General features: G+C 38.0%; 1 protein-coding gene across 1 annotated transcript in view; it reads left to right on the forward strand.

Moving 5' to 3' along the window:
• ACAA2 (acetyl-CoA acyltransferase 2) overlaps nucleotides 1-12,871 on the forward strand; it is a 30,077-nt gene extending 17,206 nt beyond the window's left edge. The window contains exons 6-10 of the mRNA XM_011360754.2: nucleotides 887-1,062; nucleotides 1,602-1,731; nucleotides 5,675-5,745; nucleotides 7,753-7,907; nucleotides 12,476-12,871. Coding sequence (XP_011359056.1) covers nucleotides 887-1,062; nucleotides 1,602-1,731; nucleotides 5,675-5,745; nucleotides 7,753-7,907; nucleotides 12,476-12,560 — 617 coding nt within the window. The 3' untranslated portion in view covers nucleotides 12,561-12,871. The remainder of the gene's footprint in view (nucleotides 1-886; nucleotides 1,063-1,601; nucleotides 1,732-5,674; nucleotides 5,746-7,752; nucleotides 7,908-12,475) is intronic.
• Nucleotides 12,872-13,187: the final 316 nt, after the last annotated feature.

Raw genomic sequence — 13,187 nt, forward strand, 5'->3', positions numbered from 1 at the left:
TGAGATACCACCTCGCATTTGTTAGAATAGCTATAATCAACAGGACAAGTAAAAACAAATGCTGGAGAGGATGCGGAGAAAAAGGAACCCTCATACACCGCTGCAAATTGGGACTGCAAATTGGTACAGCCACAGTGGAAAACAGTATGGAGGTTCCTCAAAAAACTAAGAATTGATCAACCATATGCTCCACCAATCCCTCTGTTCGCTATTTACCCCAAAGGCTTGAAAATCCATATCCGAAAAGATATTTGCACACCGATGTTCATAGCAGCATTATTCATGGTGGCCAGGACATGGAAATAACCAAAGTGTCCTATGATAGATGATCAGATAAAGAAGCTGTGGTACATATATACAATATGGAATATTACTCGGTCAAAAGAAGGGATGAAATACTGCCATTTACAATGACATGGATGCACCTCAAGATAATCATGCTAAACGAAATAAGCCAGACAGAAAAAGTTGAAAACCACATGATACCACTTATATGTGGGATATAAACCTAAAAGCAATAAACAAACAGAGACTCATAGACATGGACAGTAGACTAGTGGTTACTAAAGGGGAGGGAAGGAGGAGGTAGATGAGATAAAAGGGGTCAAATGTGTGGTGACTATTAAATAATTTAAAAAGGGAAAAAAATCAAAAATTATAATTTAAAAAGGTACAGAATGTGTCTGCATATCTGCATTGACAGCATATTAAATCCTCCAGTAGGCTAAGTACGTTATGTGAATAATAAAAGCTTATATTAACGTAGGCCATGAGGAAAGGGCAGGCCAGAAATTTAAAGAAATTAAAGGATATGATTGATTTAGTTTCTTTTCTTGTTTCTCTTTTTTCTTTCCCCATTCTTATGATCGTCTTTCAACGATTTCAGCTAATGATGCTGGCCGCTTTAACAACGAGATGGTACCAGTTGAGGTGAAGACAAGGAAAGGAAAACAGACAGTGCAAGTAGATGAGTGTGCTCGGCCCGAAATAACCCTGGAACAGTTAAATAAACTTGCCCCGGTATTCAAGAAAGAAGGAACCGTTACTGCAGGCAACGCGTCGGTAGGTAGCATCACAGAGTATCTTGAACTCTTCTTGATGTGTGCAATGCAAAATAATCATGTAGTATCTTTTAGACATTTTTCATTATAATCTTCAGCTGAAACTAGTAGAATTCATATTCTATTAATGTGGGTTTTCATAGGTCATAACAAAATATTTTAACTCGGGGCCCTTTTATGATAGTCTTTCAATTTCTTAGTCTTTTCAATGTTAGAAGGAAATTTAGCCGGTTTATTATTTCAGTTCTCACACTTTTTTTCTTTCTCACGTATACAGTCTCATCAGATTTCTCCTTATATCTCTCCACACTGGATATAAGCTTTTCCTTAACATTCTTCTTTATTTTCCCTTAGTGAGATTGTATTCTGTGCCTAAAACAATCTCTGTAATTGACCAGAGTATGTCTGGTACTATTTGTTGTAACCCAAATAAGGGCACTGCCACCTATGTACTGCCATAATCCTAATAGTACTACTCCATTAGTTCAAACTTTGGTTAACTTTTACCCTCTAGTTAATCTTTCTGTTTTTGTTTTCTAGGGGATATCTGATGGTGCTGGAACTGTTATCATAGCTAGTGAAGATGCTGTTAAAAAACATAACTTCACACCACTAGCAAGAGTTGTGGGCTATTTTGCGTCTGGATGTGATCCCTCTATCATGGGTATTGGTAAGTTTGTAGTGAAACAAACTGGTTCTGTTCTATTTCTGGAGATAAGTATTCTTTGGCATTCTAATTCCTGAAATAGTAGCCAAATCAAGGTCACTTGTCAAGAAGAGGAGATTGGTAATCAATCTTTTAAACAACTAATCTTTGTGAAAAAACTACGTTAGTCTCAGTAGGAAAACCAAGACTGTAAACTCCTCGTGGGCAGTAATCACGTCTTATTGTCCATTTGAGATATTTAAAATTAACACAGAGAAAATAACAAAAGAATTACAAGGTACTGACGAGATAAAAGAAAAGTGAGATGGGAGAAATCATGAGGCACAATAGAGAAGGCTGTGTGCAGAAGATAAATATCTTGCTGGATGTTTTATGCATGGTCATTATTATATCATTTAATCTTCCCGAAACTCTAGTGAGACTTCTTTGTGAATGAGAAAACTGAAGCGTAGGGAAGTTAGTTGTCTTATAAAGCTCCAAACTAGTAAGTGATGGAGCCAGGGTGTGAATCCAGGTATAATTCAAGTGCTCTCAGGAAGCCAGAGTCATACCTGGCTCAGCTGAGGCTTAACAGGAAAATAGAGAATTATAAACAATCTATCACAGTTGGCAGAGTGCTAGCGGGAGAAGATTTGTAACTCCCTGCAAATGCGTATATTCTTGGCTAGAAAAGTCTGAATTAGAAGTAGAACGATAAGTTTTTTGCTAGATGCACTCCCAAGAACCACAGATGATGCTGAATTTTAATAGTTCCTGCCATTGTTCTCTGGGGAAACAGGGAACCAATTAGGAACCTCACAGAAATAAAAGTGTGCCCACGGGTTTTGATCTATTCCATCTATACTCTCATATCCCAAGGAATAGGCTACCCTAAAGAATAGATTCAGATTCTTGATATGTCAAAAGATTTTTCTATGAGCTTAGTTAGGCCTTTTTTGATGAACTAAATTGGTTGTTGAAGTAGGTCCCAAGATCTAAGGGAGAGAACCTGTTGCTGACCTGCCGTTCAGACGTCGGTCAGTGTGAGGCTCCAGGTCCTACTCAGATGGTACCACTTATGCTGATTTGGGACTGAGTTAATACTCAACTATATTTACTGATATGTCCTTCAGAGACGATTTATCTTGGCGTAGAATTCCTAAGAAAGCAAGCTGGCATGTCCATACCTGTCATCTTTCACTGTATTGCTAATTCTGCCAACCAAAACTAACATCTGTTAAAAGTCCATTGTTATCTGTTATATGTCGGAAGCCAGCCGACCAAGTCAAACCGGGTACCTGAATGGGGGAGCGGGGACTGAGAAAAAAGAGAAGACAGACAGGGTGCAGGAGGGAGAACAGATCTCACAACTGTCTCTCCGAATTTATTTCTTATGCTTCTTTTTATACATAATCAGTTCCTTTGTGTATCCCAAGATAACATAATTAAAGTAACATCCTGAAGATCAAGGTACAATCGACACTTCCTTTGACACTCCCTTTGACACTCCCTTTATCTATACTTAATCTTCTTCTTCCTGGAATTCCACAGAACCAGCCTTTTCCTTTTTATGCAAGCAGGCCTCCCGAGATAATTCATGCACTCTTTTGAATTTGGGGAGCTTTATCTCCCTACAGTTATATACAGTCTTATAAGCTTATTGACTTTCAGCTATCCATTATTAGCAAAACAGAACTTTTGTCACAGAGATGGAAGGTATCTTGAAAAATTAAATATCTGTATTTAGGTATGGCATTTATCACTTTGGTATCTAGAACAGTGCTTCCCAACACCACATGATCATCAAAATTCACCTCTAATCTCACCCCACAAGGCTTTGTTTCAGCAGGTTTGGGGTGGAGCCTAGGATGTAGGTTTTTTTCCATTGTACCTAAATGTTTTTTATGATAGATCATAAAAAACATTTTATATAGGTAAGTAGTTATTTTATAGTTCTTTTTCAGTTTAACTTCGTTTAATTGGTTCTGATACCTTAACATAATCAGTGAGCAAAGAAAAGGTAGTGGTTCGCCTTCGTTCTATTCTAGATGTTTGTCCTGTAGTACAGTGAATGCACTGTGGAAAGATTATCTTTTTCCTTCAAGGTTTGACCAGAGCTATATATGCCAAATGCTCCACAGCATCATATGCTCCCTTCATCTAGACATCTGGTCTGTCGGTTGTAGTATGGGATTAAGCAAGGTAGCTACGTGACGTGCACTAGATGAACAAGCAGGGAAGAATAGATTATAGAGTATTCAGTGGAGATGGGTTTGTCAATCTAATTTCTGAGAATAGTTGTTCTTCAGTTATGCAGTTATCCAACATATAGAAATCTGTGGACCTGCAGAGTACCTGCAGACCCAGGAAAAAGGGAAAGTTGGGACTTGAAGAGAACAAGAATGGCTCTAATGAAGGACACAGCTATGGAAAGGGTGCCCCCTAGAACTCCCCGGGGATGGCAGTGGTGGGTGTTGGTGGGGAGAACTCTGAGCCTGTTCAGCTGGAGCAGCTCTAGCTTGATCTGATACTGAGCTTCCTTAGTAGAAAAGATGCCATTGCTTAAAAAGAAAAAGGTTAAAAACCAGTTCAAAGCACTTCTGATAAGAAGCTTATAGCCCCAAAAGGTGACTGAGGACACACAGCTATTACTGGTCGGAGCCAGGACTAGAAATAAAGCCTTTCCCCAATAAGAATACTATACCTTCCTAAGTCCCAGTAAATAACTATCCTTTAAAAGTCAAATTGTGGCATAGCATATTGTTACAATTACCTGTAACAATTCGGAGTTAGCATGAACACATCAAGTCATGCTTACTGTGGTTACGAAGACAGGGAAATGTGAACAATGGTTATATACTCTTAGCTTTTAGTTCTGTGTATCTTTCACCTCAGTAGGATACTTCATTCCCTGATCATGCTAGATAGCCAATGCTCTACTGTGAACTATTCATCCCATTTTAATGCCTTAGAGATACAAAGAGAATAAATATGGAATTAGATTCCATTTTAAATCAGTAGCCAGTGCAGAACTGGTCCTTTAAGTTGAAAAGCATGGTCCTACCAATCATCAGACTGTTGCCTGAAGAACATTTTAACTAGGTGACAAAATAAATTACATTATATTTAGGTTGCATTATGCTCTTCTTGTAAAGACTGATTTCCCATTTTACCTTGGCTGTATTTGTGAATAATATTTGTTGCATAATATTTGACTACTTGAATTCAGCAGAACATAGCACATATTTTCTTTTTAGACAATTTCATTCTTTCTAAGAACAAATAGAGAAGTAGATAATCATCCCGAACCAGATTTTTTACCTTTGGAAAAAAAAATCAATTTACTTTAAAATTATGAGCAATATTAAACTGTCATTGGTGGTCATAAGAAATCTGGGAGCTAAAGTTTCAGGTCGTATTAGGTGGGTTTGTATTTCTTCAGTGGGAGTTGTGTTTTATTTAAACTTTCTGCCTACTGTTGGAGTTATAAACATCTCCATGTTTCTTCAAGCGTCTTTTTCCTAAGTGCCTCTTTTGCTATGCCTATATGGAGATGCTGCTGCCATTTCTTCTCTTTCGTCCTGAAAATTCAGAATGTAGGCACAATCACTTCTATACTGGGAATGCATATAATTTGTATTCTGAGAGAGCATTCAGCCTGCCTTGCCATTTGCTATGAAGTATGATCTATAAATGATGCCAAAATCCCATATATGACTTATTTGGCCATTTATGGTAGAACTTTTCATGTAAGTCTCTCCTCTGCAATTTGACTGCATAAACAGCTTTCACCTTGGTCCCATTTTCTGATTTCTTTTATTGTCACACAATTTAATAGTATACTTTAAAAGTAGTAAGATTGATGGCTACTAACAACTCTTCACTTTCCTCCTTACTTACCTGTTCAGTAAAGATGGAGAAATTCGTTACATAAATAAAGATGAAATTGAAATCTGCTCTAATGTAGGTCCTGTCTCTGCTATCAATGGGGCACTGAAGAAAACAGGACTGAGTCTTAAGGACATGGATTTGGTAGAGGTAAGCGTTTTACTTTTTCACAGCATGAATAAACCGCTAACTTCTGTACGTAAATGGCTTCGATTTGGTATTTTATAGCTTTTTGTTTTAGTTCTGTTAGTCTTTCCAAATGATTCACATCTAAATAAGTATTACTTTCATTACATGCCTTGTGTTGATACTTTCCCTGACCTGATTAAAATGTTTTATTTATATTCGAACAATTAAAATAGCCTGATTTCTCCTGCTAAAGTATAAGACTCTATTACCTTTTTGGATATTAATGTGCTTATTGAATTAAAATGATTATTATATAAAGTAGATGAGAAATAAGTAACTTTAACCCTATTTTATGAATTAAAGTGAAAAAATACAAGAATTGACCTAATAGGAAAATAATATTTGGTGCCAAATCTAGAAGTTTCTCACTGTCCCCCCAGGTTAAGACACCCCCACCGCCACCACCAAACTTACCTTGGCTTTTAGTTGTGGTTTAATTTGAGATGCACCTATTATAATTTTTGGCATTGGAAACTTAAATTTATTGGTAGAGTATTTTTTTTAAATGTTGGTTTAGAACAAAGGCATTTTAAGTATTTTGCACAATTAAAAGAAGGGGTAGAGAAAATACTTAGAGATGGATTAGATACATTTTACATTTTGGGAGCATATGAAAATTTTAGGTAATTAAGCATATGCTGCTTGACATTTGGAAATAATTAACATGACAAAGGAAATCTCTCAATTTAAACTGATAGAGAAGGGCCCTTTTCATTCTAGACATGTGTGTGATTCCCTCTGTGGTAATCGCTCGCCCAGGCAACTATGGTTTCAAACAAACGGTTTATCTTTAAACCTCTACTTCCATCCTTAGGCAGTCAACAGTGCACAGCCTCAAGGTTGCTGCTTACTTACCACATTTGTATTAGCAAATAGGTACCACTAAATTTCTGACTTTAGATTTTACTCTTAAAAGTATTGAAATTTGTCAGCATTCCAAAGCTTTTCATAATCATTTATAGATATAAAAATATTCAAGGACATAGCTCTCAACACCTTGGTGTGATTTTCTTTGAGATATTTGATGATCATGTGGTAGTTTTTCCTAGGTTCAGAAGCATACTTTCATAATACATCATAGGTCCCTTACACGTCCTTGAGCATGACTATATAAAATGGAAAAACAATGTTGAATCTAAGGACAAACAGGGTACCTTTTTGGGAGAGCACAAAATATAGTAGGAAAGAACACAAGACTAGATTTTGATCCCAACTCTATAAAAGTTACCTTTCTTAAAATCACTTTTCTTGTCTATAAAATTCTCTAGGAAAAATCATATGAAAATATAGTGCTATAAATTTGAAGTAAGATAATTTGCATAGCCAGCCTTGTTAAATATAAATATTTCTGCTGCATTTCAACATAGTAGCCATTTCTCTTATGTATCAGACTCTGAAGGTTTATTCTTTGTTGCCTGTCAGTCTCTTCTTGGAAGTATGGGTGGTAGAACTGAGGAATAATAGCAACTATTTATTGAGTACTTGCTGTGTGTCAGGTAATACACTAGACACTCAATACCCATGATTAACCTAATACCCAAGGTTAACTTAATTAACCTTGACAATAACTCTTAGGATGCTACTACTGTCACATTTTACTATTGAGGAAATTTTGAGTGTTAAGAGAGTTTAAAGACATGCATACAGCCAAGATTTGAACTGTTAACCTAGCTCTAGAACCTATGGGCTCTAACCAGTATCCCACTGCTTTGAATATCCATTTTTAATATTACAGAGGATCTTTTTTGCCTAAGGGATGCATTCGACTTAAAGTACCATTTAGTAAATATACCCATTTTCAAACCTGATATATTTATAAAGAACAACTAAAGATAAAATAACCTTGCAAGGTAATTTAAATAGGAAGAAAAAAAACAGCAAAATTAGCTATCAATGGAACTGGACAATTCTCAGTTAAAAATCAGTTTGTAAATAAGGATTTTTATCAGTGTTTCGATTGTTTTTAAGGTAAATGAAGCTTTTGCTCCCCAGTACTTGGCTGTTGAGAAGAGTTTGGATCTTGATCCAAGTAAAACCAATGTAAATGGAGGAGCCATTGCTTTGGGTCATCCGTTGGGAGCCTCTGGATCAAGAATTACCGCACACCTGGTTCATGAATTAAGGTACTTGTTAGAAATTGTTGCAGTTCAGATTTGCCTCTTTTGTAGAAATGCACGAATTTAGGTTTTCCCCCAGCAATCCAACATTTTTCATTCTTCTTCAGATCCCCCTGCACTGCTTCACACCAGGAACAAGTTACTTGGGCACCTCTTTTCAGCTGACCTTATAGATAACTCAGTAGACTCAGTTAGCGGCTCTGATCTTGGGGCGCGTGCTCTTCCTCTTGTCTGTTGTGTGTTCACTGTAGCCGCTCAGCTCATGCTCACTGAGAGGCCATGGTGCCTGCGGCCCCAGCCCTGTGCCGCTGCGCAGCAGTGAGCAAACAGTGAGGCCTGGTTCTCATGGCCCTTGTATGCTAGTGGCAGTTAAGGGAGCAAGATAAAATTATTTAAGAAAACAAAGAAAATACCAAGAGGATTCTGACCTAGTTGCTCTCATTGAAGAGACCTAAGCAAACAAATGATTTGAATCTGAGCTAAGTTTTTCCTTCATGGTTTCCAGGGTTCCAGGAGGAGCCTTCTGTGTATTCGATACTTTTCAGTTTTGATGGAAGTCCTCTTTCGTTACTGTGTATTCTGGACCATTCTGCTCTGTTAGTAGAAAAATTGCTAATGAAACCAAATATATCAGGCCAAAAATCCATGCTGGCTCCCTGTTAGGTTAAGGTAAATGGGACTTTTATTTTACTTAGTGATTCACTGAGTTGAAATGAGTGACTGACATGTACACGATAATTCCTGATGCTTTTTTCAAGGTCATTTTATCAGGACTGAGGAATGAGAACGGATGGTACTTTAAAGGAGTCTAACTTTTATGAAAGTGACATGAAATATTTCTAGATTATCTGTCTTTTACATGGACAGACTTCACAAAATACATTTATTCTAGGTTGTCATAAATTTCTAAAACCCTGTAAATCAAAGAGGCTAAATGTTTACTCCCCCTTCCTCTGTTTCCTGTTTATTTCAATTACCTCCTACCCCTACTCCTGTCTCATAACGCATCTAAGCTTATAAATAGGTTTCAGCCTCCCTCTTCTGTGTTACTCCTTTTTTTAAATAAGAATATTCAGCTTTCCAAATTCCTTCTCCTGTTGTGATTATAAACTAATATTGAGAAGCAGACCAAGATTGCAGAGTAGGTAAATGCTGTGCTTGCCTCATCTCACAACCACATTAGAATTACAACTAAACTACAGAATAGCCATCATTGGGAGTTGCCTGAAGTCTAGCTGAACCGAAGCCCTACAATTGGGGACACACACAAGAGGCCACCTCAAGACTATAGAAGGGGTGGAGATGCAAAATAGTTGGGTCCCACACCCACATGTGTCAATTCAGAATCAAGAGAAATATCTCAGCTACGGAGGTCCCCCTGGAAGAGAGAGGGGTCCTGGCCCCACACCAGGCTCCCCAGCCCAGGGTTCCAGTGCTAGGAAGAGAAGTCCCCAGAACTTCTGGCTGTTAAAAACCAGCAGAGACTGTGGATGAGTGAGATGGAGGGCTGCCTCTTTAGGGGACCGCATACAGACTTAGTGATGGACTCACTGTGAGCTCCATCTCTGGAGCAGCAACTTGAAAGGTGCCAGGGACATATGGGGAGGAACTGAGTTATCTGGCTTCGGGGCGAGGCCTGGAGGAGTAGCATTCTCCCAGACAGAAGTGCTGGCAAAATTCATTATTCCTTTATTTATCCTCAGCCTAGCACACAGACACTCAGATATGGGCAACCACCATATCTGAGTCTCCATCAACCTGGCTAACAGTGGTCACCCCACCCACATGATTACCTGAGACTTGGCCCCTCCCAATGTACAGGCCTACCCAAGCCACTTCCAGTGGATTTTCCAAACAAATGACCTGTCTTGGTTTATGCCGAAGACTTTCTTAAAATCTCTGAAAGGATCACAAAATCTAAACAATCAGCATCTGGCCTCGGCATGCCCAATACCTCTTGCTGAGTAACCCCACGCCTGGCACTAGTGGCAGCCAGCCTGTTTCTGGCTTGGCCTCTGGAAGCACTTCCAAGCCCATCTTGGGTGGCAGCCATCTGCAGATTGCTTGGTGGCTCATGCCAGGTGGCTCTGGGCAGGGCATAGGCTGCAGCTGAACATGGCCTGTGGCAGGGCCCCTCCCGAGAGGCCCCGTTCTACACACCCAGTGGCCAGCTTTGGTCTGAGCCAGAGTACCACCCAAGGTCACAGCCGAGGATGACAGACCCAAAGAGCAGACAGGGCAGACACCAGAGCCCTGCTAAAGCGAATCCTGCTCTATAGGGCCAGCCCCGGCACAACAGCTCCTCCACTGGTTGTGGCCAGTCATCACAACCAATCAGCCCAAGAGTCATTCCTTCCCATTCACATGCAAACAGCAACCAAGGTTCAACTACAATGGGAGGGCACATGCAACCTATACACGGACATACCTGGAGCACCCAGCTCCGGTGCCTATGGCAACACTGTGCCACTGGGACTCACAGCACACTTACTACATAAAGCCACTACAATAAGACTAGGAGACATAGCAGCCCTGCCTAACACATAGAAACAAACACAAGTAGGCAGCCAAAATGGAAGGATAAGAAACATGTCCCAAATGAAAGAACAGAATAAAGATCCAGAACTAAACAAAAAGGAGACAATTAATCTACCAGATGCAGGTTCAAAACACTGGTTGTAAGGATGCTCAATGAAATTAGGGGAAGAGTAGATGAATTCAGTGGGAACTTTAACAAAGACATAGAAAACATAAAAGCGGGGATAGAAAACAGAAAAGAATCAGTCAGAAATGAAGACTACAATAACTTAAATGAAGAATACCTTAAGAGGATTTAACAATAGATTAGAAGAAGCAGAGTTTCAGATCAGTGATTTAAAAGATAAGGTAGCAGAAAACACCCAATCAGAACAACAACAAGAAAAAATTTGAAAACAATAATAATTTTTTAAAAAGTACAGTGTAAAGAGGCTTCTGGGACAACACCAAGCATACCAACATTCGCATCATAGGGAGACCAGAAGGAGAAGAGAGAGCACAAGGAATTGAAAACCTATTTCAAGAAATAATGACTGAAAACTTCCCTAACCTGCTGAAGGAAATAGATATACAAGCCCGGGAAGTGCAAAGAGGCCCACACCAAGACACATTATAATTAAAATGCCAAAGGTTAAAGACAAAGAGTCTTAAAAACAGCAAGGGAAAAGTAATTAGTTACCTACAAAGGAGCTCCTCCCATAAGACTGTCAGCCAGTTTCTCAGCAGAAACTTTGCAGGCCAGAAAGAATTGGTAGGAAATATTCAAAGTGATGAAAAGCAAAGACCTACAACCAAGATTACTCTACACAGCAAAACTATATTGAGAATCAAAGGACAGATAAAGATCTTCCTGGACAAGAAAAAGCTGATATTTTATCATCACCAAGCCAATATTACAGGAAATGTTAGAGGGACTTCTATAAGAAGAAGAAAAAAGAGAAAAAGAGAAAAAAATATGAATAATAAAATATCAATAACTATGTATCTAGCAACAATTAACTTTAAATGTAAATGGATAAAATGCTCTAGTCAAAAGATAGGGTAGCTGAATGGATAAGAAAACAAGATTCTTACATATGCTGCATACAAGAGACTCACTTCAGATTGAAAGACACAGTAAAGGGCTAAAAAAAAGATATTTTATGAAAATGAAAACAAAAAAAATCTGGGGTAGCAAAACAAAATAGACTTTAAAACAAAAGCTATAACAAAAGACAAATAAGGACTCAGTTATCTCACTTCTGAATATTTATCTGAAGAAACCCAAAACACTAATTCAAAAGTAATATGCATCCATATGTTCATTGCAGCCTTATCTACAATAGCCAGGATATGGAGGCAACCTAGGTGTTCATCAATGGATGAATGGATAAAGAAGAGGTGGTATATATATACAATGAAATATTACTCAGCCAAAAAAAAAGAGAATTAAATCTTGCATCTGCAACAACATGGATGAACCTAGAGGGTGTTGTGCTGAGTGGAGTACGTCAGACAGAGAAAGACAAATGTCATATGTGGAATCTAGAGAACAGGATTAACAACAGAAATAAACTCATTGATACTGAGAACATTTTGATTGTTCTCAGATTATGGGATGGGGGATGGGTGAAGGGGGAGGGGATTAAGAGGTACAAATTGATAGTTATAAAATGGTCATGGAGATGTAGAGTATAGCATGAGGAATATAGTCAGTAGTATTGTAATAACTATATATTGGATTTATTGGGATGATCAGATGGGTACTGGATTTATCGGGATGATCACTCCATAAGTCATGTAAATGTCTAATCACTGTGTTGTACACCTGAAAGTAATATAATATTATATGCCAACTATAATTTTAAAAATAAATAAATAAATAAATAAAAACTAAGCAGATCGAAAGAAAAAAACCTAATATTGAGGATTGAATAAAATATTGCGATAATGAGCTGAATGAGGATGAATTATACAGATGTTAGCATTAGTAATTGTATTTAATTATCTAATCAATTCTTCATTTGAGTAGATTTCAGCCATTGTTTTTTCCTTAGGCGTCGAGGTGGAAAATATGCTGTTGGATCGGCTTGCATTGGAGGCGGCCAAGGCATTGCAGTCATCATTCAGAGCACGGCCTAAGGAGAGCATGGAGCCTGCCATGGCCCACTCTTTACTTGGGCAGGCGACAGAGAACCAGTGACCTTCAGAGCACCACAAAACTGGCCATCCCCTGCTGCTAAAAGTGATTGAGTGTCATCATAGGATGATGCGGCAAAGATGCATTTTTCATGAGTAAGAGCACATGCCAGAATAAGTTCTCTCAGATTTCCACCAAATATGCTGATTTTTAAACTAAAATCCAAATATAAAAGGCCTTAAAAGGAATTGTATCCTTGCTAAATAACTACCACAATGCCTTAGAAATTGAATAAATATTGCCTTAAACTCGACTAATCCTTTCCTGTCACTTCTTGTAGTTTACATTTTTAATTGTGGGCAAATAAATTTAATTGGTTGTGGTTAATGGTTATTGGTTTATGGTTAATTAAATATTTTGTGTATGGCTAATTAAATTATTTTAATTAATTTAATTATTTTAATTAAAATGCACATAACAAAATTTACCATCTTAAGCATTTTTAAAAATTTATTATTTTTTCTATGGTGACATTGGTTAACGAAATCCAATAAGTTTCAGCTGTACACTTTAACAGTAGGGCATATATATGTTTACACTGTGTGTTCACCTCCCATAGTTAGATTTCT

The sequence above is a fragment of the Pteropus vampyrus genome, unplaced genomic scaffold, assembly GCF_000151845.1.
Source record: "Pteropus vampyrus isolate Shadow unplaced genomic scaffold, Pvam_2.0 Scaffold3, whole genome shotgun sequence".
In the NCBI taxonomy this organism is placed as follows: domain Eukaryota; kingdom Metazoa; phylum Chordata; class Mammalia; order Chiroptera; family Pteropodidae; genus Pteropus; species Pteropus vampyrus.